Source organism: Sceloporus undulatus, chromosome 6 (assembly GCF_019175285.1).
Source record: "Sceloporus undulatus isolate JIND9_A2432 ecotype Alabama chromosome 6, SceUnd_v1.1, whole genome shotgun sequence".
Taxonomy (NCBI): Eukaryota; Metazoa; Chordata; class Lepidosauria; order Squamata; family Phrynosomatidae; genus Sceloporus; species Sceloporus undulatus.
In genome coordinates, this window is record NC_056527.1 from 30,536,398 (window position 1) to 30,563,591 (window position 27,194).

At 38.3% G+C, this 27,194-nt stretch overlaps 1 protein-coding gene across 4 annotated transcripts; it reads right to left on the minus strand.

The window, feature by feature from the left end:
- PEX1 (peroxisomal biogenesis factor 1) lies at positions 1 to 27,094 on the minus strand. 4 transcript variants are annotated; one of them, XM_042472665.1, is made up of 24 exons: positions 26,876 to 27,093; positions 22,440 to 22,583; positions 21,845 to 21,928; positions 21,548 to 21,662; positions 20,692 to 21,461; positions 19,195 to 19,314; positions 17,539 to 17,656; positions 17,064 to 17,164; positions 16,214 to 16,305; positions 14,635 to 14,767; positions 13,722 to 13,818; positions 13,211 to 13,381; positions 12,304 to 12,458; positions 11,954 to 12,143; positions 11,067 to 11,233; positions 9,983 to 10,117; positions 8,694 to 8,758; positions 8,347 to 8,489; positions 8,107 to 8,210; positions 6,139 to 6,315; positions 4,632 to 4,862; positions 3,132 to 3,329; positions 1,075 to 1,205; positions 1 to 297 (listed from the first exon to the last, which is right to left on the minus strand). In XM_042472665.1, exons 1-24 carry the CDS (start codon positions 26,987 to 26,989, stop codon positions 216 to 218), a joined length of 3,837 nt encoding a protein of 1,278 aa, XP_042328599.1. In that variant the 5' UTR covers positions 26,990 to 27,093; the 3' UTR covers positions 1 to 215. The 4 variants fall into 4 exon arrangements, with proteins under 4 accessions (XP_042328599.1, XP_042328601.1, XP_042328602.1 ...); XM_042472667.1 differs by lacking the exon at positions 19,195 to 19,314 and having other exon boundaries at positions 26,876 to 27,094; XM_042472668.1 differs by lacking the exon at positions 13,211 to 13,381 and having other exon boundaries at positions 26,876 to 27,094.
- Between the last annotated feature and the right edge of the window lie 100 nt (positions 27,095 to 27,194).

Genomic DNA, 27,194 nt, shown 5'->3' on the forward strand with positions numbered 1-27,194 from the left:
TAGTGTCTCAAAGATTTTAATGTAGGTATTCATGAAGACATAATTTGAATACTAAAATTATATAAAATAATTTACAACAATTAATTTCAAAGAAATCTATTATTTGTTGTCATAGTGTTAACATACCCAGAGGTATAAATTTTCGTATGATTTAGCAATGTACTCTTTGCTATGAAATTTCTCGGTGATCATAATAACCACAATATCAACAGCAGCTAAGCTAATGTCACTTTTTGTCCTGGTTTGATAGTTGCTCCACTGGGTCCTTTCCTCTTTGGATTTCGAAAATTCTCATAGCTAAAAAAGTAGTGGAAAAAGAAAGGAGGAGGAGAAGCAGCATATTAACTGGAGAAATACATTTTGAAGGAGAACAGCGAAACATAATTATACACCAAATGGTAAGAAAAGCAGTGTCCCTTGTGGGCTAACTGGTCTGTTTGGTACAAACGTTTGAAAGTAGCAGTAATTTTTAGAAAAGAAGACTTTCTTCAGATGTTTTGCTGACACCCGGGAGAACTGGTTGCAATAAGCACTGTAACAATTACTGAGATTAAAAAGTGATTTTTAAAAAAGAAGCAATAATCCAAATCAAAGTGGGAAAACTACTAAAGTCTACAGAAAACTTAGTAAGAGAAAAAAATGTGTTGAAATGTTTGCTATAAATGGCAAGTTTGAGCCGAAACAAGCTTTTTTTTTTAAACTGAACTAGCCAAAACAAAAATCAAGATGTTGTAGTTGTTGTATAAATGGTTCTATTACAAAGTGGACAACAAGGAAAATGTCTTGGTATTTTAAATACTTACCAGTTAGGAAGTGTTTAGGAAAAGGTAGAATATACAAATATAAATTAACAACACACATGTAACGTATATGTTTTAATCTATCATATACCAGCTGACTGTGAAAACTAGGCACTGTCAACATAAGCCGAGGGCACGCTGTATGTGAGATGTGTAAATCTTTCAAATGCAAGTTTTAGGTGCATTCACTATATAAAAATGGTTTTGCTTCTACAATGTTTAAGAATAAGTTTAAAAAATGCTTTGTGTAATTTCCTTTACAAGATGTACTTACAGTTCAGCAAAATGTTTCCAGTCATCTTGACTAACAGATGGTTTTGTATTTGCAAGTGCAGTCATTAGGTGAATCTGAGTAATGTTTACAGTTCTCTTGTTTAGTACTGATGAGCTGGGAGTGACTTCCTCCTAAAAAGCAACCACATTTTTTAAAAAGTACTATAAAATATATTAAGCACACGCACAATCCCCCCCTCAATAGTCCCAATGACTCCCTCAACATTCTGCCAAACAGTTCTTTTTCTTCCTTCAATACTTTCACCATCACTTAATGTTTGCCCTGAAAATGTGCACAAATCATCCAATTAATAAATAGCATACTTTCCTGGCATCTCCTCTCATATAAAGAAGCTGAATGAATTAGCCTGTCAATGTGGGGGGGAGGGTGGGAGAGATTTCTGAGAAACCCATTATAACAGATGTGAGATTGCAACAATCCAATGCATTTAGGGGGCATCAGGGGTAAGCCTGAATGGCAGGGACTGTTTTTATTCTTCTACTTTTAAAATGCCATGTACTGTTGTGGCGTTATATAAATACATGATTATGATGCCAATGCTAATAATAAGGAATTAACAATAATCTTGTTAGAGCAGTCTTTGAATACAGTCACCCTTCTTTTCTCACGGACTTGAGGTCTGCAGTCTTTAATATTCAGAGAGGTGACCTCTGTTATTTTCCCTGACATGCAGACACAACCCCATTCAAGCCCATGGGGCTTGAATATAGGTGAGACTCCATTTTCACCGGGGGGGGGGGTCGGAACAGATCTCTCAGAAAAATGGAGGGCCAACTGTACTTCCTCCCTTGTAATTGTGATTCAGTAACACAGGGAAGTACACTAAATGATTTGGAATCCTTTTTTATCTGAGACAGAAACACAGTTTACTAGCTTGGATGGATACAGAAGCATACCGGAGAAGTAAAGGTATGAGGGATTTGGAAATACTGTACTGACATGAGCAAAGTGTGGCCAACGGGACACATTGGACCCAAGGTTGTTTTTGCAGCCCACTCAAGGGTTGCCACACTCCCAAAAGGACAATTGTTGTTGCTGTCGTTGTTAACCGTTGTTGATCTCAACTCATGGCAACCCTGTGGATGAGACATCTCCAAGACTTCCTGTCCTCCACTCCTCTGCTATGTTTCTTAGCACCATTCAAAGCCCTTGACAGTTGTTATTAGCTGCTTCTTAGCGGCTCCTCTTATCCTCCAAGGTGTGCTAAGTGGTCTGAGATGAGTGTGCTAAGTGGTTTGAGCATGGTGTGTGTGTGTGTGTGTGTGTGTAAATAGACCCAAAACTACAACAAAATGGGAGTTTTAGCCCCCTGAAAGTTTGGATAGAGGGTGACACAAGCCCCTTGATTTCCAGATTACTGCCTGGAGATGAGTGTACTTAGTAGCCTTAATCATAGCTTCACATGTTTATTTTGCATGCTGAGAATTCCTCCCTATGACATAATTACCCAAATAAGGGGCATGCCAGCTATTACCATTGTTCGTTGAAATGAACACAACAGAACCAAACTATAATCTTAAGAAATCACAGATCGCCACTATGAATGTCACAATGAACTACAGCTAATTATGGTTTGTATAGAGCCAGCTTGTTGTAGTGATTTGAGCAGTGGATTACAACTCTGGAGACCAGGGTTCAAATCTCTCAGACACAGAAACCCACTCTGTGACCTTGACCAAATCACACTCCCTCAGCCTCAGAGCAAGACAAAAGCAAAGACAAACCCCCTCTGAATAAATCTTGCCAAGAAAACCCCATGACAGGTTCACCTTAGGGTTGCCACAAGTTGGAAAAAATTTGAAGGCACACAACAACAACAACAACAACAACAAATTGTAGCTTGATGTGATGCCTAACTAAGCCAATGTTTTTATTATCTGAATGTTTCCAGAGCTTCTTGGGTTATGCTTCTTCTGCAACTACAAATCTTTGTTAGAAAACTTTTGCAATAATGACTGTTGCTACTACTGCTATTGAAAAAGTGTAATGAGCCACTGTATAAAGTAAGAATTAACATGTAAAAATGTCTTTCATACTCCATTTTTGCTCCTGTAGTTGGTCTTGATAGTGTTTATTTCAGCCTTGAGTTGCTCTATCTGTTCTTGATTCAGTTCTTGATAACCTTCCTGTAAAGTTGTTCTTAACAGTGGGGCCTGAGAGGATACTAAATCTTTCAGGGAGATACTGGTTAGATCATGACTGATGGAATTTGGTCCCGAGAAACACTGAGAACTCTGTAGAGACAAAAAAGGATATATATATGTATATGTATATACTATTAACATTCAAAACTCCTTGTAGCTACAGGTACAAATGCTTTCAATAAAAATCTTCACTACAACTAATACATTATCTAAAGTGGATCATCAAATAAAAAACCTTTAGGAAATGTTGTGTTAATCAGGCAAGCTATCTGTAAAATGGAAACTCTGAATTGTGAGCATTTTCCATTTTCTGGATACTTGCCATTTATAGAGATTCAATCGAGATTTGTTCTGGAGAGCGTAACAAGAAGAAAGGAAGGTCTGGGAAAGAGTGAGAAGGAGGCATCTGTGAAACTGTTCACTGTTTTCTCTTTTTTGGTTAAAAAAAAAAGAAGAAAGAAAGAAAGAAAGAAAGAAAGAAAGAAAGCACATGGAACAGGGATGGAGAATAATTCCACACTGTCTAATTAAATCTCTTGCTGTTTGGGCACATTTGAGTTACACAACTTTTTTATCCACTTTGTTCACAGTTGAACAAAATGAGGAATCAAAATAGTGTCTTAAAGTAAGCTGTAACTTACATCCTTACTATTTTACGAGGCAGATAATAAGAGTGACTTGCATGATGTAACAGACCATGTTTTACATTTATCTTACTCAAAATTAGTATCTTGTCAATTAATTGAAACTGATTCATATCAGTGCCAAATCCCTAAATTACTTTAAATGCTTTGATGTTTTCTTCTGACTCCACAGTACCAACTCTTTAGCAATGAATTGTGGTAAATTACTAACATTGGGTGTATTCTTCCCTGTAGCATTCACACAATGCCTTCTAGGACACTGCCATCTCCACAGTAGCAACCAATGTATCTCATTTTGGCTATTTACCATTGTAGTTTTCTTGTGTTCACAAGAAGAGTTTATAAAGAAACAAACCAAGAAATCCCAAATGAATTTTCTGGGTTTTTTGTTGTTGTTGTTGTTGTCCCAGCCATTGTAATGTGATTTACAATAAAATGGATTAAAGGAACAGATTTAAATACACAGAATTTTCTTTCTGAAAACCAAAAAAATCAGAACAAAAATATTCCAAGAAATCGACGGCTTTTTGACATTGGAGTGCTTTTTATCCAGGCCAATAGAAAACACTGGAATAAAAAAAAAGTCCCATCATTTTTCCCTCCTCAAAGAAAAGCTGATCCAGAGAACAGACTTAAACATCCTAATACCACATACATCTGAATTTGGTTACAAAAATGTTCCAAAATCTAATTGTGTTTCTTTTAAATTATGGGGGAGAAGGTCAACTGGTAAAAAGCAGCAAATTACCATTTCTGAAGCAGTTCCATTGCCAAGCTCTGATTCGTAGGAGCTGCCAAAGTAAAGACGATATATGTTGGACCTTGGATCTTCAGGAAGCAGCTCACACATCTCGAGGGAAACTAAGGATTGTTCCAAGCCTCCTTCTCCATCTCCTGCAGAATCATCTGACCCACTGCTTTGGTTTAAGAAAACCATTGAAGATAAACTGAGATCACTATCTGAGCTAGAACCTGTGTCCTTGGGGGGAAATTAATAAAATTAGAATTTCTAAAATTGTAAAATTCATCCCAGTAAGCCCAGTTAGCTCCCTCACCACTTGAGGCAAACAGTGAAGACCTCTCTGGTTTCGCTAAGTGTTTCCATGGTCTTAGTTATTTTAAGATAGTTTCTATATCTCATTTTAGTATTTTCTCTTGTTCTGAACTATTTACTGTTGTTCCAGTTTTTAGCAGTGTCCCATGGCACAGGCAGTAGCATCCCAACTGCCAGGGCCCAGATTCTTTATAACTACCATTTCATGGGCAAAATACACATTAAGAGAAAGAAGAAACTAACACCCAACCCAGTTCCCACATAACTCTCTCAGCAGGAAACCTGTGGAGAGTATATACAGCTCTCTTAGGACAAGCGTTAAAGAATTATACGGGGAAGGAAAGTATTTTCTCCCAAGAAATGAAAGTGCTGCATGGGGTGTGGGAACATTTAGACAAATATAGCCACAGAAAGACTGCAACAACTATCTTTAATAGCCCACAGCATATCAAAAATTTCATAAACTGGAGATGTGAGCTTGACCTAATCAGGGAAACGGGAAGTAGGGACAGCTTTCATTACTCAAATTTTGCCTGCTCACCAAATCTCCCCAACAACCTTGCCATGCTGGAGTCAAAAAAGAGGGAGCTCATGGGACTGGAATCCACGCAGCAAATGCTACAGTGGGTCCCCACTTTTAGATGCTATAGCAGGCAGCAATCTGTCATATATTTTGTCATATCCACCATCACATGAGATGTTTCACCTGTGTCCTTTTTGTGATGGTAGCATATCTAATGATTCAGGAGGGCTTCCGCTAAGAACGTATATTTCTACATAAAGTATAGTTTTTGCATAAGACTGCATCCTAAAGGATGGAGGAATAGCTGACAGAAACAATCAGGAATGAAGATTTGAAAGTGGGGAGATGTCTTATGGCACATATGATATTGCATGGGATTTACTGTTCAAAGAATAGACACATGTTCTTGAGCATACTAAAAATAGATCTTTGGACTCCAGCCTGCAGCTATATTAAAAGGCTCAGAAATCAAAATAATATTATGGTAACATTAATTACTATTACATTAAGGAATGGAAAGGTATTTCAAGTTCTCAGTGACAAGATCCCAGTTTTTACTAAAATGCAGAACATTTTAGGCATCTTTGTTACCACATATCTAAGATTTCCAGCCAGTGATTAACTTTAACAGTATCAAACCTATGTTTAAGAAAATTCATTAAATGCAAGTACACTTACCTGTGGCAAAGATGAACCCAAATTAGCATGCACTGCCTCTAGCTGGGCATTATACAATAAAGCTTTGAGGTCTGCCCCTGTGAAATTCTCAGTTTTTGTTGCCACATCTTTAAAATCTACATCATGTGCCAGAGGGAGAGAATGACTCAGTGCCTTTAAAATTTCAAATCGTGAAGCCTAAGAAAAATAAAAGTAATAATGATACTAAAATACAGATTTTCTCACCCTTACATAGTACCTCACATTTTGATTATCAGCCTGTCTTGTGATCTAGAGTAAGAGGAAAGGGTGAACCTAAAATAGCATGTGAAAGGACACACTGTAGTAAACAAACTGTTTTTACTGGAGCCCTGGTGGCGCAGTGGTTAAATGCCTGTACTGCAGCCATTCACTCAAAACCACAAGGTTGCGAGTTCAAGACCAGCAAAAGGGCCCAAGCTCGACTCAGGCTTGCATCCTTCCGAGGTCGCTAAAATGAGTACCCAGACTGTTGGGGGCAAATTAGCTTACTTGCTAATTAGCTGACTTGCTGTTCACCGCTATGATCTTTGGAATAGCGGTATATAAATAAAACAAATTAAATAAAACAAATTAAGAATATTCTCTTGAATTTTCCATGCACTTTCAAGCATCTTTTGCCAGTCACAGGAGCTTGCAACTTTAATGTGTGAGTTTTCAGGAAACCTAATTCTGAGTCCACTCCTATAATTTGCATTTCCTCCTACATTCCTACAGAATACATACAGCATTGGGGTAGCCTCCATGCCCACCCAACGCTCCCAATCTCTCCAAAATGGCAGTAGTACTCACAGAGGCAGTAGCCTCTGGAGTGGAGTACTGCTAGTCACTTTGCTGTGTTTGGTAGCCTTTTGGAGCCCACTCACTTTAAAAAAAGCTGCCACTACTCAGGGCAGACCCTCTGAGAATGCTTCCTAAAATGGCTTTAGTATTCAGCATTCAAAAGACAGGCCATCTAGGGCAGGAGTTTCCAACTTTTTAGACTCACAGAGCCCTTATTTCTATGGCTGAGCCCTTAAGGTCATACAAGTTAATGATGCTTTGGAGTATATATAAGAATTTCATTCAATTTTTATTTCTTTCATTTTCCTGGAGCGGCCGCAGAGCAACTGGAAAATGCATGCTGAGCCCTAAGGGCTCCTTGGAGCATAGGTTGGGAACCCCTGCTCTAAGGCATCTCTGGAAAGTCATCCAAGATCTTATCTTTAGAGGATTCGGAAATAAGACCCCATCTGGGCTTCAACCATGGGAGATCTGTGCTAAAAGACCCCGGCCACAGCCAAATTTCCTGTAGCACCTCCTGAAGGTCTCCAGCCTCTACTAAACATTTTATGAGTAAAAAAAAAATGCTTAACCTGCATTTGACGCCAGCTATGAAAAAAGGGGTGCAGTCCTTATGATACCTTCATGAGACCAATTACCACCACCCCTGGAATAGCACTAGTCTAGCTGGGGATGCTAAAGGTGGCCAGAAATTAGTGCAAAATGGAAGACATTAGACCCCAGATAGCTTGCCTCATCAGTATTCCAAAACAACTATCTTCTTCATCACAAGATACATATCAGGATAGGTCATGCTAAAGCCAGCAAGATGTGAAAAACATTGATTTATATAGTTCAACAACTCTGACATTGTAATCTGCTCAATATAGGTTACTGTTGACTATAGTTATTGTTTTTTGTGGTTGGTTCTTTAAAACAGAGGTAGACAACTTGTGGTCCTACAGATGATGTTGACCTGGAACTCCCACCATCCGTCATCATTGGCTAAACTGGTTAAGGGTGATAAGAGTATATTCTCTTGGATGCCTCTTTCCCACAAGACAGTGTATTATGCTTGTGCAATCTCAATAACGAATAACAAAGAACTAAATCAAATACACATAGAAGTGTGTGAGACCTAGTTAAAAAAATTCTTTTGATATTTGGTGAAGTGTTTTGTTACTTTACCTGATCAGGAGGTGGACAATACAGACATTTATCTAATCGACCAGGTCTCAGTAAAGCAGGGTCAATCAAATCAGGACGACTAGTGGCTGCCAGTACATAAACGCCTGAGGAAAAGGGAATACAAACACACAAAAAACCTACCCATTTAAAACTGTTAATAAAAAATAGCTTACTGAATGTTTTCTAAGAAAAGACAGAAGTGTTCCAGGCACAGACAGAGAGAACATTTAAAATAGTTACCTTCTAAGCTTTCTATTCCATCTAGCTGAGTCAGCAGCTGATTAACTACTCGGTCAGTTACACCAGTGTTATCATGACCTCGCCGAGGAGCAAGAGAATCAAATTCATCAAAGAATAGTATGCAGGGCTTGGCTGCCTGTGCTCTGTAATAGAAGGTAATTAAGAATGAAAGAATGAATAATTCCTGCCAAGGCGAAGCATGTGATATTACTGACCCCTACTATTTCACACTTCTCTATAATACACTCACTAAACATATTACTCTCTAAAAGACAGAGTAACTATTTTTAGCACTGATCATGAAAATTAAATCTAGCAATCAAGAGCACAATATATCTGGATCCAACCTGTTAAATATATCTCGAACTGCTTGTTCACTGGCTCCAATATATTTGCTGAGAAGTTCTGGTCCCTGTAAGATACAACCATAATGACAAACCAGGCCAATTAATTAATATTTATTTTAAAATAATAAAAACCAAATGGAATGGATGGCAACAGGCCATTTTTAGGATAATTTAAAAACAGGCTTCCCAAATAATAAGGCTTCTGTCATTTCTTCAATGTAAGAATCATTTGGTAATTTGAACCTATAGAATATGTTAATATACTTTATCAATGAATTGGAAAAGGCAAACACACAGGAGTACAAGTAACTGAATTCCACTATAAGGTGCTCTGGTAAATTTGGCCTAGAACACACGAGCCAAATAAGGTGGCTTCCAGCCGCTTTAGGGCATGCACGCTCCCAAAGCAGTTGGAAGTTGCTCCTGTGGCACCTGAAGGAGACTGGTGCCACTGCAAAAAGGAGAGGAAATAATTTGGCTCTTGGCAGTGATGGCTTGGCACCATGGTGGCAGGCCACTTTGGAAGCAGGCTGTGCGATTGCTGCAGTCCTGGCACGATTGTGGCCAGAGCAGCCAGAGGCCATTCCTACAGGGCCGTCTGTTTCGCCCCACAGGCACAAAATTAATGCCGCTTTGTCTGAGAGATTATTTCACTGAGAAGTGGAAATAAATTTTCCTACATCTGTGCCAGATAAAGACTACATCCAATGATATATCTCTACTGACAAGAGGCTATTTTATCTGGCATAAGCTTTAGCCAATGAAAAGGGACAGAGGGGATTCCTGCAAATATCCCTTCCTTCTGAAGCTTCCCCTCGACTTGGTATTCCAAGGTTCATTCAAACTTCTGAGGGAGGCTGAAGAGAGCTGCAGGGGAAAAGAGAAAATCAGAGAAAATTGGCCCCCTGACCCTTTCTGCTCCTTGTAGAGTCCACAAGATTAAAGAGATTCCCATTAGCAGATGAGACACAACCAGATAAAACTCTGAATGGAAACTGATATTTCAACAACTTCTCTATGGCTGTTGTAATGGCTCTGATAGCAGACCTATATAATTTTGTACTTTAGCCTTTCATGCTATTGTTATATTCAGAGGCATTCACCTGACAGATTTATATGCGCATCACACCAACCAATCCAGATTTTAAAAAGCAATTTAGGTATCTGGCATGATCGTTCCTGGAAAAACCCTTATAGCATATACATTTTATACTGGATCTTGACCCTTCCCAACATGTTTTTACTATTACAGTCACTACATCACAATCTGACAAACCTCAATTTGTTACCTTGATGCTGATAAAATTCATTCCACTCTCTCGAGCAACTACACCCGCAAGTAATGTTTTTCCTGTTCCTGGAGCTCCATATAGTAAGATTCCAGTTCTCTGTCGTATGGGTAAGTTTGCAAATAATTCTGGATACTGAAAATATATTAAGTCATCAAAAATTGTTTCTGTTGTTTAAAAAAGAAAGCTGTTGATGTGTTTGAGCACTGCTAAGCTTTGCTATACTAAAATGTCTTCCTACTTTAAATAAAATATGACAGTTACAATAAGCTATGCTTTGTAATATCAATTCTAGCAAAAACAAAATTTGTAGTATGATTAATCCTTTAATAAAATAAAATCCATCAAAATCTCTACAACTATGCTCCTTTTAAGATGCAACTAAAAAGTAACTTCTCAACCCAATGTTTGCATTTTCCCTCTTGTGATCCTGCCCTCCCCCCACCCTATTTGCCAGATTCAGGGATATCCTGCATCTATGTGAACAGACTGAATAGACTGCAGTTGTGGTAATGTTATCACCACAAAACTATGAGTTATAGATTGCAAAGACTTGGAATAAACAGAGAGACTATTTTTCTCCTTTATGACTGACACAAGGCAGCCAGATCTCCTACACTATACATAAACTTTTTATGACCTGAACTTCATGATCCAAATTTGAGTGCTTTTGTCTAAATATCCCTCTACTGTTGCATCTTTCTCTTTTCTTCAACTCTACACACTCCAAAGGGGTGGTATGATTTTTGCGCTTTAACAGTGGCAGCTGGTGACTTCTACACTAGTCTGGCATTTAAAAGAACTGTCCAAGGTGCTGAATCATTTGCTGCCCCACTGAAATGGAAGTCAACAGCTGCTATTACTCTTTAGCATACTGCTTCTTTTGCTGTTTCCTTCTCCTTTAATATCCTCCAAATCCATTTAAAGCTGAATGAAGAAAAAAATTGTGGCCCTTTTAGTTGCTGTATCGTCCAACCCAGACTTCTGACAACCAACAATCTACGTTCTTAACAATCATCTCAATACAGTATAGCAAACAAGTATTAAGAATGTTTTTGCTTCTTATTACAAATGCAAGCAGTACCTTTGCAGGTAACTGGATAGTATCTGTAAGTACTTGCTGTATCTCCTTAAGGCCACCGATCCGATCCCAGCCGAAGTCCTGAGGTTTATGGAGGTTAATATTTCTTAGAGATGCTGGAGTGAAATCTTGTAAAGCTTTTTGGAAGTCTTTTGTTGACAGAATCAAATCTGATAAAGTGGGTAAAAACATTAACTTTGCAATATTTTAAGTTGCGTTACTACAGTATGCAATATACATAATGATCCTGAGTGCTTTGCAAAGTAAATGCTAGTCCAATAAAGCCCTATTTAAGTCTAATTATTGCATTCCATGAGCCTTACAAAGCAAAAAAAAAAACCAACCAGAATCGTAAGAGCTACTGCTGCAGCACAGCTAAGGCAGTATGACAATTAAGATTATCCCACTTACAATAGTAATATTGTAACTTTCAGTTGAGAAGAATTAGAGAATCTTGAAAGGACCACTGAAATCACAGATAAACACTGCCATGCTAGCTCAAAATGTGTTCACAAAATATGTTTAACTTCCACCCCAAGTAAACAGTATCACATAATACCAATAACTATCCTATTCCCCAGATAGGACATCCGTAGATCCATAGAAGATCTGAAATGAAACACAGATTTTGACTGCATCAACATCCGCAAACAGCAGATTTGAAGCATAATCCTATACACATTTAAACAATTTTACTGGTGCATTCCAACTGATCCATACTTTGGGGAAGGAAGGGCTTGCTGTGTTTAATAGGTTTAGACCCAGATAAACCAGGTATCTCTTAAATTATTTCACTAGATTATATAGTAAAAATATTGTTTTATAATGAATTTTTAAACAATATGATTGAAATAAAGTGATGGAACAAAGTCAAATGAAAATAGTCATACCGTCTTTTTTACATGTTTCCTGGCTAGAAACACTTGAATGTATGGCACGATCAACTAACATTGTCAAATCTCTAGCTACAAATCCTTCTGTTTCCTTTGCAATTAGATGGAGATCCAGATCACAGAATCTTTCTATTTCTGAGTCAAACTTATTTTTTATTATGGATTTAAATATTTCATATCTTTGTCCCTGGAAAGAAAAGCATAAAGCAATTCAGCTAAAAAGAATGGTTTAAAAACCAAGGAAAAACTAGGTTACATTCTAGTTAGAAGGATCTAATTCTAATTATAAAATGCAGATGTGGATACAGATCAAAACAAATTTATACCATGATCTAAATTGATTTTACCTGATCTGGAGAGTGAATATGCTGGAAACACTGAAATATGTGAAATCCTTGTGCAGAAACAATGGAAGAATTTAGTGACTGTTCAGACAGGCTTGTGGTGATGAGTGCAATCAAGCTGCATGTGGAAATAACTTCTTTTATGATATCTTTCAAGACTACAACCAGAAGAATGAAGGAGTTCAGTTTATTGGATTGATGATCATATAAAATAGCAATGACATCACTGTTTGTTTTCTCCACAAAGACAATCTGTTTCAGTGAATGTCTATTCCAGTCAAGTGTCCATTCCACTAAACACTATATGTGTTTGCATTAATTGTATGAATAACTTTAAACTCCAATCTAGAACTATTAATCTTTAATAAACTAAAAACTTCCTTTTATGTGTTGACTTTTGCATGTTTCCATTGGTGACATAAAATATAAATTCTAGCTGTGCCACAAAATGGTCTATGGGTATAACTAAAGCTAAGTAGGTCTGGAAAATCATCTGGAAATGCATATCACTTTGAGTAACAAGACAGAAAAAAGTGAGATATACATGTCATTAAAATACAATAAAAATAATTATGAATTGAATTACTAATGTCTTTGACAGCTCTAGAAATATTCTGTGTACACACAGAAGATTGTTTAAACTAAATCTACAGAAATAAATGAAGGAAACAAGTCTGTTTCAAGATTCTACATATATAAATCATAGCTTGATTCTATATTACTTACTGCTGACTTAAGAAAATATTAAAGCTCGATCGCTGTTTTTCTGAAGGTATAAATGCCACATTCTGAACTATTAATGGTAAACACTGGGTAATGATCAGATATAAAAGATGTCAAATCATAGTAAACCTTAAACAAATGAGTTTGCAAAAAATAAAGCAGCAATATCTATATAGTAAGCTATTACCATGAGCAAGGCGAGTACTCTGAACTACTTCAGGACTGTTCTCATGCTCTGGAGCAAGAGGAACCCCAACTATGTGATCAAGGTCATCAAACAGAACAACAGATGGTTGTCTCCACCTTGCCTCTTGAAAAGCTTCTTCCAGTTTTTTCCGTATATTTTCTAACCTTTTTCCTGAAGCACAAATATATGAAATTGAAAAATGAAGCAGCTTCTAGTGCAATCTATGACTCTGCAGGAGTATGAATAGACTCTTGCTCTTTTATAATCCTGATTAGACTCAGAAAGCTTATTATTATCCTATTATAGTTCTTCCTTAGGAAAGTTTAAGCTATGAAGATTAAAGCAGTGGGGAAGGATGCAGAGTCAAGTTCAAGTCCCTGCAACTATTTGGGTAGTTTTGGACAAGACAATATTTCGTAATAAAATAACTCTTCAGAGCTTTTGGAATAAACAAATGTGTTAAGAATAGTAAACTACTTTGTAAACTGAAAATACACAGTTGTACACATACCTCTTAAAGCTTTGCAATCAACTATTTCCACATGAGAATCCAGTTTATCGTATGCTTCTTTGCAAATAGCCTTTGCTATAGTTGACTTGCCGCTTCCCTGAAAAATAAATTAGGACTAAAAACTTCAAAAATGAAGTTACTATCCTAGTTTCCTAAGAAAATAATGATCAGAAGTTAATTCCAGACAAATTCAAATGAAATACATCCATAAGAGTCAAGAATCTCTAGAATGCTATAAAATGCACATTTTGCAAAGGATTCACCTGAACCAGCAGTGGTGGTGATGTCAATCAACCCAAAGTCTATTCTTAGCTGTAAAATTCTATTCTTAGATGTAGCCCAACTATTCTTAGCTGCAAACTTTATTCTTAGTTGAAGCCCAACTAAAGCTGTACTGAATCCAAACCACTCTTTTTTCCCCAAGAAGGAAAATGCCTGAGAACTTTAAGTTTCTTCCAGCTATCCTGAGAATTACTTGTTACATAATGAGGGTTATTGCACAAGTGGAATATAAAGATATATTTCTTTATATAGGTATTAGATACATTTCACCAGTTTAGACACTGTACTATATGAAAGAGAGCCAGCGTGGTTTGGGTGTTGGACTAGGTCTCTAGAGACCAGAGTTCAAGTCCCCATGTGACCATGGAAACCCACTGGGTGATTTTTGGCAAGTCGCACTCCCTCAGCCTAAGAAGATGACAATGACAAACCTTCACCAAACTAGTCTTGCCGAGAAAACCCCATGATAAAGTTCACATTAGGGTCACCATAAGTTGGAACAACTACAATTATAAAGTATGTATTCTTTATTTACATTTTCAGTGAAAGAGATTAGAAACAAGTGATGTCTTATAAAATGGACAAATAGGAATAAATATATTTTGGGTGCAGAGAAGTGGCAGATATTTACCCTTGCTCCAGTAATTAAAATACCTCCACTGCGTAGTCCTGCAGATAAGGGGGCTAGCTTCTGAGACAGTGGGCGGCCCAAAAGGCTGTGTGATAGGTATCTGAAAGAGGCGGCGCCTAGATTCTTTACTCCTCTGTAAAGAAAATGTTAACAAAATTAAGAAGTAAACTGTTTTTCAAGGAAATAAAATTAAGTAATTCTGAAGACAAGGATGATATTCAAAAATACATTTTAGCTCAAAACAGTCCAAAATGACTTATTCTAAGTTAGGAGCCCAATTCTTCCCCATTTCTGGCTACAGCAAACCCACTGAATATTTACCTAATACATTCTGTAGCCCACTGCACATATGTTCAGAAAAAACAATCAGATTTGCACAAACTGTAAAAGAAGGTACTAGTGTGCCAATCTAGTGTTTGAGTATGCTGCCTTGGAGCGGTCTGATTCTCTTGTCCACTTATCTGATTTCTGATTTTGCCTAACTTTGTGTGAGCAAAACTAAATGTGTATTTAAGGACTGTTACAGACTGCCAAAATAAAGCTGCTTCGGGTCTCTTTGGAGTTATGCTATTTAAATGATGCATTGGTCCTAAGAGTCCGGAGGTCGCACCAAAGCCACACTCCATTCCTAAGCACTGGAGTGCAGCTTTGGTGCAGCTTCCAGATTCTTAGGATGCATACATCATTTAAACAGCATACCTCCTAAGAGACCCGAAGCAGCTTTATTTTGGCAGTCTGTAACAGGCCTAAATCTTGATTGGACAAGACTCCAGAATGCTCTGTTTAACTACAAAGCTACTTATAATTTACTTGGTCAATGGTATTATATTCTGCATTTTATTTTGCTGAGGCAGGACTCTTTGGGTAGTAAGGATGATTGAAAAGCCATGGCTGCGAAGCATGAAGAAAGTGTTAGAAAAATATTCCTTTAAATAATATTTTGATTGACAGGCGGCATCATATCCTGTGGGAATGCCATAGAATGCCGAGTCAGATCACATGGCATGATGCAAACTCTGTAGAGGTTGCATCATGCTGTAAGGCACCAGGTGATGACTCATAACCAATAATGTATATAAATGGGCAGGGAGACAGGTCACATGTGGATTGGTGGGTTGTTGGATTGGTGTGGGTTGGATGGCTTGTGGTTTGGCTTGAATTGAAGCTGTAAACTGATGCACTACAGACGGAAAAGTTGATGGGAGTTGGCGAGGAGTTTGTAAATATTTGTATATATTGCAACTCAAGATAAAAAAAACCTCAAAGGATGTGGATGAAATCAGCTGTATCTGTGAGCTGTTTTTTCAGTGTGATAAGTGGCCAATACTTATATCTGGATTTTTTGCTTTCGTATTCTGCTATGCTAATGTTGAGATGCAACTGAGTGCATCGTCCGCAGATTGCGCTGAAAGTTGCCTTCTGGAAATGGCTGTGAGTTCATTAGAGAGCCAACAGAAAGAGCCAGACCCAGCTTAAATTACTGCTTCCCCACACTGAAAGAAAACTTCCAATTTTAACTTTTTTTAAAAAAAATTGTTGACTTTTCCTTCTGGTTTATGGTATTATCAAAGTATCTCACCCTAAACAGTTCAGATTGAACCATGGAAGATGCTTTTCAAAAGGTTGTTCACTACCATCATTAGCTACCGAAGTCACAGGATTTACCAAAACCTGCACAAAAGAACATAGTTTAAGAGTGGAGAAAGTAACTGGAGTAACTATTTTCTAGTTACAATCCTATATTTTCTTCTCTAAACTTTATTAACCTCAATGGGAGTTTAACCTCTGGGGAGACATATATAGGACTGTACTGTTACAGTGTGGCTGATGAGGTGATAATGGCCATATGGTCTAGTAAAGATCAGACTATCAGGTATTGAAGATAACATCAGACATAGTTCAAACAGTCAGAAATGACATGGAGTTTTAAAAAACCTGCATCTCAAAAAGCAGACAAGTACACCAGGTTTGCACTGAGGCTAGATCTGCAAACAAATTTAAATAGTAAGACAGAAAAATAATTCAAATTACAGTACCACATCTGAAGTACTACAGTATATAAATTTCACATATCATTGTATTATTAACCCCTCTGGATTCTACCATTTTCAGTCTACAGACTCTATAATGATGAATAAACCTGTCAAAAAAACTCAAAATCAGAAATACCCCCCCACACAAAGAATAGATGATTAGAAGTTTATTTTGAAAGTAGTGGGACAGCCACTTCATAATTCATTCTCTGAAAGTCTGAGAGATCCCAATATTCAAAGATGAAATGGAATTTATTTAGAGAATGTCATCAGAATTTTGCCATAAAGCTTCATGCTATAAAAAAGGCAAGAAAAACTAACATGAAATAAATCCTAAGAATAAAATGATATTTATATAATTTAAACTACTGAATACCTGAAAAAAGTAATATTTACTTGTATATTTGTCTTCTGCAGCAAGCTAGGATTTAAGATGAAAGTGTCTTTTGCCTTTTCCTCTTCAGAGGTGACTACACTGAGGACAAAATCTTCCATACCTTTCAAAACACAAATGCAACTATCAATTTGCTTGTGATAGAAAGTGAAATATCCCTATTTTATGGCTTTTCAGTTATATTATACAAAAACCCCTATAATAAAATCTTTTTTTAGTATTACAAACTTTAATCGCATCACTGAATATCTGGTGTACATCAAAGGGTAACAAAGCCAATTACATCCATTTCAATTCCAAGCTGTAACACCTGAAAATGTTGAAAAGCAGGGGAAAGGGGCTGAATACTTCTGGAAGAGACCACACTTTGTCTATAGAGCTTTACTGCAAAGCAAAATGGAAGTGTCAAAAGTGAGCTGAGCTGAGACAACCAACTCCATAGGCATTTAGGAAATAGAACTGTAGAGCTTTGCTTACCATCTTTAAGAGCTAGTTGTATATAGCTTGTGTGTCCTATTATCAAGGGAAATTTGATGTAATCCTGTAGCCACAATGTTAAGGCCTTTTTAATGTCATCTTCACTAACATCTTCATTCTAAAATGAAACAGATGAGGATTGTTAGTGCAATAAATCTTCCTAGACTTTTTACACAATAGATATTTGTTCAAAAACCCAAGGGAATGCTAGGAAAAATCATTATCTGAGATTTTACCAATAATCCAAACATTAAACAAAAGATTTGTTTCCTGTTTATTACTTGAGGAAAATATGTATTATTAAAGTCAACAAAAACAACACTACCGTAAAGAAATATCCACTTAATTTTTATAGGGCTAAGTTAGAATATGCATAATGATAATTGAAAATTCATCAATTATCCCCAAACACACTGCAGTTGCAAGGTAGTAGTGAGTTATGAACCTTTCAGGTCTCCAGCAATTTGATTCCTGTGCATTTCTGGTGTACCAGGAGCCTCTTCTTTCAAATGTTAGATTTTGTACTAACGCCAAAGGTAGGAAACTAGCTAGGAGGCACCTGAGCTGAGAATTTTCTATTAATAATCCCATAGCTCTGTAATTATTGAAGTTTCTAGTCTTGTGTTTTAACACAGCAATTGGCAAGGGAGTTTCAATCAGCCAGAGGCATCAAGAGATAGCCTGTTGTGTTTCCAGCCCTCCTGCCATTTCCTGTCCAATGTCCGCTCTTTGTCCTTTCTAGTCTAAGCTTTCCCAAGAAAAAAGAAGAGGGAGAGACAACAAACTGCCCAGCTACCTACAACCCCACTTTAGAAAACTAAGAGAACAAGGGTTGATGACTTTCTTGCTAATGGTCAATTCACATTTAAAATACTGAAGGGAGAAAATATTTTAATAAATGGGGAGGTGATATATAAATTGGAAGAAGAAGATTTGGGTTGGTAATATTTGGAAGGAGAAGAAAAAGTATGATCTCCATTGGATATTAATCAGGGGAGATAAACTAACTGAAGGCTGAGGAAATGGCATTGTGTGTGCATGTGGAGAGAGACAGAGAGAATGAATAACGATGGGGGGAGGCGGCTTGTGCATCAGAGACAATAAAAATATGGATGGCCTCTGAACCTGTTAAAAGCTGGCACTTTAAAACATTCATCGAAACATTTAAAGCATAGCTTTATTTGAAGATGAACACTGAACTATCATCTGCAAACAAAATGTCACTGAAATGCAAATCTAAACACACTATAGATTTGTATTCTGCTTATGAAAAAGCTTAAGCATAGATTAAGAAGTATTTTGGAATGCTTGACTTTGGTACAGACAGACCAAAATAATAAAGCTGCTTCATGTCACTTTGGAGGTATGCTGTTTAAATGATGCATGCATCCTAAGAAGCCAGAAGCCATGCCAAAGCCTCACTGTATTCCTAAGGACTGGAGCACAGTTTTGGCACAACTTCTGACCTCTTAAGATGCATGTGTCATTTAAACAGCATACCTCCAAAGTGCCCTGAAGCTGCTTTATTTTGGCCTGTCTATATATGGGCCTTTTGTTAACTTTTGTTTAATTAAATATGAAGTTTCTGAACTATAAACAAAGAACAAGATGCTAGAAGCAGCTTAACAACTCACAGACCACCAACCACAAACTCACTAAAGTCTTTTCGGTATGTAGTTTTAGAGATGTTGGAATTTTAGGGTCTGAATTCACTGAGGTAATTCTGACAGCTGCATGCATTTCTATTTGTAGTTTCTTTCTCAACTTTTCAGGTATCTGAAATACAAAAACAAGCTCTGTGAAAGAATAAATGTGCAAGAACATTTTAATAATTTTATTATTATTATTATTAACCTTGAGACATTTCTTCTAGTACTACATTTGAAGGGCAACTTAATTATTTTCTAAATATATTTAAAGATTCCAATAATATTTGAAACATCAACAGTTTTATGGATACTCATACAGGTGGGTCAGTGACTCCTATTCTTCCCTTAATCAGGACTCTGTTTGCCAAATTCTGTTTACACAGTAATTTAACTACAATTCACAACTTGCATTTGGTAGCACAAGCTGCAAGAACTTTTATCAGAACCCTGAGTCTGGAAGTCTTATAAAGTGAAGATTCTAACACTTTGTCAATTTTATTATGTTGAATATATAAACATTAACCTCAAAAACTTCAGTTAGCTGGAGGCAGAAGTATATGGAAAAAATAAGAAATTATTTTCTATAAATGGCTTACAACTATTTGTTGTAACTGTGGTTTGGGAAACAGACTCTCTTGAAGTCAATTGAGCTATTCTAAGACAACATTGGGAGTTCACACCTTCACACTAAAACCCTAAAGATCCTACCCCTCTGCAAACCAATTCCAACCCATTTTAACTAATTTCACCCTCTTCGTATCCCAGCACAGAAAGATGAGAGAAAAAGTTGAACAGAGAAGGAAAGAGACAGAAGGAATGTGATATTCCATTAGAGACAAAGAAGGAACATATTGGGGGAACACACTGAGAATAGTAAAAAAAACCCACCCAGGAAGACAACACACATGAAGAAATGCCCTGTATTTTCTTATCCTACTCCTACTTTCTTTTGCCAGCCCTACACCTTAGCTGGGTCGCTTTGCTCTTCTGTGGCCATGCACTCCAACTTATCTTTTTCTTTCTACTTTTTTAAAAATATTTTTTAATTTTCCTTTCTTGTTAGTCAGTTTACTACTTAGCTACTTGGGGCAAATTTTGGTTTGGAACACAGAAGAAAGTAGATAAAGAATAATATTTCATTCCACTTCTTCTTCCATCTCCGTATAGTGTTCCAGCCTGAGACTGGTAGCCCAGGTTACAGATCCAGCATAGAAAAGTAAATACACGAACTTTCTCAAGTGCCCTCTCAACTGTATATACTTTCCAAGGCTGAGACTGTTCCCTTTCCATTTCCAAAGGAGGAACTGTGAGCAGGCGAGGGCAAGAGCCAAGAGAACTCTTTACAGCACCATTATACTTGTAGGCACTGCACTGAAGAACCCAGCAGTAAGTCTTATATCTATGGGAAGGTATTTTAAATAGTAATATTAATCAGCGAGCAAATTTTCCACATTTGACTTAAAACTGATCCAGTTCTCCTGCAGGTTTCTGAAATGGGACTAACCCAAACTCTCCCGATATGTATTTGCTCCAGGTTGGTATTGCACATTATGGCGCTCTTTAGATCCTCAAATCCACTCCATACTATTTGTACAACAGAAATTTCATTGGATTCTTGACTTTTACTGAGGCTGGATTGTTTTTGATCTTCTGCATTGATCATCTGCTTTTCTTTGTTTGACAGTAGATTCTGCTTTGACTCTTGGTGCTGTTGTCTTGGAGAAAGCAATTTACTCATCCTTCCATAAGATATTTTGACATTGGTGTCTAATGGAGGGAATTCTAGGTGCCATGGAAAAACATGAATAGTGTTGTAGTTCTGAAGTGGAGATGCTGCCAGTGTAGTTTGTATGCTGGGGGGCTGAATGTAACATACTCTGAATATAGAATCCATATGAATCAAGTTTAACAGGCTGTCTTTGACAGAATCCAATTGATCAGTACCACATGAAGCCTCTTGTTTCTTGTCTGAAGAATAAGAGAAAATACTCCCAATTAAATTCCATATGTTTGGAAGGACATTTGCACTCAGTGATGCTTTTGTCTCTGGCTTTTGCTCTTGAACTCCCATACTTAAATTAGTTTCTTTGACACCTATTTCTTTGGTAGTTCCTCTTGTTTCTAACTTGGTTTTAGAAACAATGTCCTGTAAAATGTCATTTTTTTCAGAAGGAACCATGGCAGGGCATTCTCCATGTTCACGCAATTTAGGCCGTATGAAAAGCTCTGTCCGAGCTTCAAGTCTTCCATAAAGAGCAGCTGGTTTTAGAGTAACTGAAATGAAAGGGAGAAATTATGAATATACACACTGACTATGATTATTCTTTTTACATTATAGAAAGGCTTGTATAAATACTTACCAATCTGGATATAAATACAAGTGTGCTGTTCAACCCACACTGGGAAGATAGCATTGGGAAACACTATTCGAATTTGATCAAGAAGGTGGCTTTCAAGTGAGAAAGCATGTAGCTCCTACAATAATTTAAAAGAAGGTCAGGAAACATTTAATATTAGACTTCATTTGTGTTTGCATGTACAAAAAGAAAGTCTTGTACACTGTAAAAATTACGATGAAAAGGAGTGGGGTGAGAATGAAGAAGACCAGCATGTTTTAAAACATTAACAAATTTAAACAATTGAAATCATTTTATTACCAATATCTCCCAATCATCTGCTGAGAGGGGTTCCACTTCTACTTGCTGACAGGACAAAACTTGAGAACAGGGCTCGAGGAATATCTAGTAGACAAAACATTTTGCTGACAAAATACTGTCAATATTTACTGAAACAAAGCACTGGCAACAGTATAATTTTGCTAAGGAAAGACATTTTGAGGAAATATCAAGATGATGGCAATGAGAATGAACCACAAGTACTTGACATGCCAGACCTGTGCTAGCGTAATTAATTATGGCTCATTTATTTCCTTGTAGTGTTGTTTGTTTTGTCTCTCCCACCTCCCAACGTGGAAAACCTACAAGACACTTTCCAGGCTTTCTCAGTTTGAAAAGCAATTTGTAATTCACCTCAGAACACTGATAAAGAATAAATGGCTAGTAAACAAAATACTTTGGTATATACACACTTTTTTTGCTCATGCACTCCTCATGCAAGCCTATGCAAACTGTTCTTAGATAAAATAATTGACAGTATTTAAGAAGTAGCTAAATGGAGACCAATAATTATGAAATTTGCATAATTTCACATCCTAATAACAAGCCTGCAAAAATAATATTCTGCATTCCAAACCTGTTGCCCATCGCTGATGCCAAGTTTTTCTGCTAGCTGTCTGTTTATTTCGACAATGTTGCCACCATATTGATGACAATGCCGAATTTCTGTCCAGCCCAGGAATATGGTCTGATTGTCCCAGGAAGTTTTCACAGCTTGATCCTGTTAATTCCATTTAGAGAGAGAAAAAGAAAGAAAGATTAACATCATGTAATCACTCACAATTATCTGTCTGGCTATCAGTATGTAAGTAAACAGTATGACTATAACTTATTCAGTACACAAATGCTCATCTGCAGAGTATTAACACTGCCCAGAATACAGCCTACTGTTGTTAACATCCCAGGAGAGTTTTTCCTATCTATTTACTCATTTGCTCTGAACCTTTCCTCTGTTGTGACACACATACAGATTATTTCTCTCAATGAGATTCTCCATCCCTTTCAGTGAAGGGAGCAGATTCATGTGCAAAAAGAATATCTACAGTACCTCCATCACAGCCTTCCATTGGAATAAACAGGAAAAAAGATGGCATGTTGAGTGTAAAAACATGGTTTCACCTAGTTTGTGAAAATCTACAAATTGTTCAAGAATACATGCATGGTGAGAAGAATTGTAGTTGGAGACTGAATGATGAAGCAATAGAGAGTTGCACAACTGTAACCATTGCAGAAAGTATGGTGGGAAGCGAAGAGACTAGCACAAAAGAGCTTCTTGGCCCTGTAACAATTTTGATATAGTGTTCTTCTGCTTAGAAAGTTTGGCCGCTCCTCAGATATTCCTTAAAATGCTCAAAATGTGAAAAGAGTTTTACACTATCAAAAATTCTGAAAGTGATACATTCTCACCTACTCCCACAATGAATGGGAAATGTTGTCCTCTTTTCTTTGGCCCCACAGGATGGGGGAAAGTATAGTCCATGGGCTATATATGGCACCTAAAGCCATTTTTACAGGACACTGCTGCACTCTCTCAAATTTTAGGGATCAAAACCTTTTTTGCCCTCTCCAACAGCATCCTCAAAGTCTCTGGGAGTTCTGCTGACCTCATCAGGTGCTCCCCACCTTTTAAAGGCTTGGATAGCACTCTGCCTCAGAAAGGCCTAGAGAAGGTGACGTGGGTAAAAGGCGACCAAACATAGCTAAATGGGCCACTATCCTGTATGAACTAAATAACTGTGCCTGTAAAATGCTGCAGAATTTTCAGAACTGTACGATTTCTTGACAAAACAAATAGATGGGGAAATGCTTCCTGAATGCACAATGTTTACAAGTCACAGACTCAGGGGAGGCCCATAGTCCAAGAAGAGTAAAATCTGAAGCAATTTCAGTTGTTCTCATGCGTGACCTACGTCTATAAAAATTTATGTCTTAATTTGTTTGCTGTTATGTTCTTTCAAGTCATTTCTCACTTATGGTGAACCTAAGGTGACTTTATCATGGTGTTTTCTTGGCAAGATTTATTCTGAAGAGGTTTGCCATTACCACCCCCTGAGGCTGAGAGTGTGACCAGAGTGGGTTTCATGGTAGAGCTGGGAATCAAACCCTGGTCTCCAGAGTCACAGTCAGCTTCGGGGTGCTCTGGTGGTGTGACATTTACATGTAGCATGCCACAGGAATGCTGGCTCAAAAAGGAACAGCATTTTGGGCCAGCAAAAGGATGAGTTGGGGCAGGGGCATGCAGTTGCCACAGGCCCAATCCAGCTTTCTCAGGAAGGCTTCAAATTGCCCCTTCGGGGAAGTCTCTTTCACCCCTTAGGCTTTACATTGATTTAAGAACTATTCTATAGAACTAGTGTGACCTGTTTTTCAGAAATGTTACAAAACTGCATTTTTCAGTGCAGTATAGCAAGACTTGTAACACAATACAAGCTAAAATGGAAGAAGAAGACAACCAATTGGAAAGCCAGAAAGGTAAAGAAATATGTCATGTCAAGTTTACAGCTCCTGTTATCTTTCAGCCTGTGAGGGAGAGAATAGGCTGGCCCAGCGTCATCAGGGGCTAGCCTGAAGATAGAGCGCCCTCCCTCCATAACTGTCATCTTTCGGCCTCTGAGGGAGAGAATAGGCTGGCCCAGTTCCACCAGGGCTAGCCTGGAGAAGAAGAGCCCTCCCTCTGGTCCATCTGCCTTGGTCCAGGCCTCAGAGGGAGAGAAGAACTGCTGGACCTGATCCCCTCCCCCCTCACCATTCCCGTCTCCTTTTGTGTCGTGTCTTTTAGATTGTAAGCCTGAGGGCAGGGAACCGTCTATTATCCCCTCTGTTGTAAACCGCTTGGATTCCCAGTGATTGGGTGGTATATAAATAAAACCTATTATTATTATCATCATCATCATTATTATTATTATGTTACTATACTAGTGGGATGAACAACTGTGGCCTTATTGATCAACAATGTGAATCATGTAGCTCTCCAGATACTGTTGATACTAACCAGTGGTGGAACTTGAAACTCCGCAAACTGTGTTGGGTTGCACAATTCCTACCCCTGCTTTAGGTGTTTTTGGACTGCAATCCCTGCAATTATTCATCATTGTTATGCTAGTGTTGATATCAGTTATAGTTCAACAACATCTGGTGGGCCAGTGCTGCCTATCCCCCCTTTTCTAGCTCCAGGAAAATGAAGAATTTCTATTTGTCACTACTAGCATTGTAGTGGCAAACAAAACAGAACAAAACAACCCTTATACTTCAGGCCATTCCACTTTTTGCATCATTAATGAAGGCATTCAATGGAGGTTTGTTTCATTTTGCATCCTACAGTGTGAAAAGTCACATTCATAACATTCAGATTATGGGCTTCCATTCTCTCCACCCCCAGATCTTTACTGTACTGGATTATTGGGTTCAGCTGTTGACCTTTACTGTATATGACAACTGCTTTTAAAGATTGGTGTAGTATTTTGATTGTTGAACTGTCACTCTGGAGACCAGGGCTTCAATCCCCTCTCAATCATGGGTGACACAGTTTTTTTTGTGGGTTTTTCGGGCCATGTGGCCATGTTCTGGAAGTTTATTCCTGACATTTTGCCAGCAGCTGTGGCTGGCATCTCTCTCAACCTCAGAGGATGGCACTGGCAAGCAAATCTGAAGAAATTTGCCAAGAAAACCCCATCGTTGATATAGGGTTGGCATTAATAACTATGGATCAATAATCTAAAATATGCAGGTGACACCGTACGACTAGCAGAAAGTACTACAGACCTGGAACAACTACTAAGAAAGATCGAAGAAGAAAGTACAATGCTCAAGACAAAGAAAACGAAAATAACAACCAGGGAAGATCTACACAAATTCAAACTACACAATGAGGAAATAGAAATAGTATTTTTTAGAATTTTACTTATACCTAGAAGTTAAAAATTATAGTGTTGAAATGAGAGCAAAGGTTGCTATTCCAGGTCATGTCAAATGTTCTGTTTTGGAATGTAAACAATTTGGAAATGGCTCCTAACATATAATTCTAACCCAAGTAAAAGTAAGTACTGCATAAACAGTGTGTGGACAGTGAAACAAAACATATAATGGTTTGATTGATGGGTGCCATGACAGATAGAGACGTATGTCAGGTGTAATATCTGAACATCCAATGAATGTACAGAGGTGTAACTGTTTAATTCAATGCAACCAACGAAATGTGATTTGTGGTTTCCTTTGTTCAAAATGCTATAAAAACTTTGTTCACTTTGAATTCGGGGTCCCAGTAATTTGGAAGAATTTCCTGCTGGGAACAACGCTGCAGCTAAAAATAAACACGTTTCCTTCCCAGTTAAGGACAACAACAACAACAACAACAACGGGTTTTCATAAGTTGGAAAGGACTTGGAAGGCACGGCACCACAACAAAAAAAGGCTGCTTTGAAAGAGAATTAGAGGGTGGTGTTGTGGTTTGAGCACTGCACTATATGATATGTATAAGGGGCATGCCAGCTATTACTACTGTTTGTTGAAATGAACACAACAGAACCAAAATACACTTGGTCCTCCGCATTTGTGGCTTTGACTGTTGTGGATTTGGCTATGTTCTCTCTAGGAAGATTTGGGTCTTCCAGTGCAACTCTATGGTCGCAATGAAGGACCTAGAGATTCCTAGAGAGGACGCTCTGCTAGACATTTGTAGCTCCAACAGCACAATTCTATGGTCAATGTCTCGCAGGTGTTGACCATAGAGTTGCACTGGAGGACCTAGAGATTCCTAGAGAGGTTAAAAACGTAAGTGTTTCTGTTATTTGCGTCTCCTCCCACATTCACGGGGGCCCTGTGCCCCTAAAAGACGGTTAGAGGGCAAGGGTCGCTGTGGGGCCTTCACCGTTGCCACGGCAACGAGATGCCAGGCTGAGAATAAGGGGCAACAGACGGGGTTCCCAGGCTTCAAGAACAGGGCTGGTGGTCACATGACCCTCGGCGAAGGCCCCGGATGAAGCCGCCCCGCCCACTCCTTCCTGACTCCTGTACCTGCTGCAGACGGAGGCTGGAAACCAAGCCAGGCGGCAGGTGCAGGAAGCAGTCCCGGGCGCCGATCAGGGAGACGCTGGCCGCGGCCACTCCAGGCCCACCCGCCCCCCACATGGCGGACCACCTGCAACCCGCCTCAGGGTTCCCATCCGCACGGCCCACTTTTCTGTCCTTCGCCTGTGATTGGCTGGGGAGGTTGGGGCCCGGTAGTTGGGTTCAATTCGTTCGCTTGGCTCTGCCCCAGGGGAGGGACCAATGGAAGCGTGGGAATGGATTGGCTCGCTATGATTGGCGGAGTGAGAGACCAATGGAAGCAGGG

Excerpts from the sequence above, each read along its gene's own strand:
- PEX1 (XM_042472665.1), bottom strand. The coding sequence starts at position 26,989 with ATGTGGGGGGCGGGTGGGCCTGGAGTGGCCGCGGCCAGCGTCTCCCTG. Across the intron at positions 21,929-22,439 it reads GCATCAGCGATGGGCAACAG|ATATTCCTCGAGCCCTGTTC; the intron begins GTTTGGAATGCA and ends TTTGTCTACTAG. Across the intron at positions 4,863-6,138 it reads TGGGTTCATCTTTGCCACAG|GACACAGGTTCTAGCTCAGA; the intron begins GTAAGTGTACTT and ends TTTCCCCCCAAG.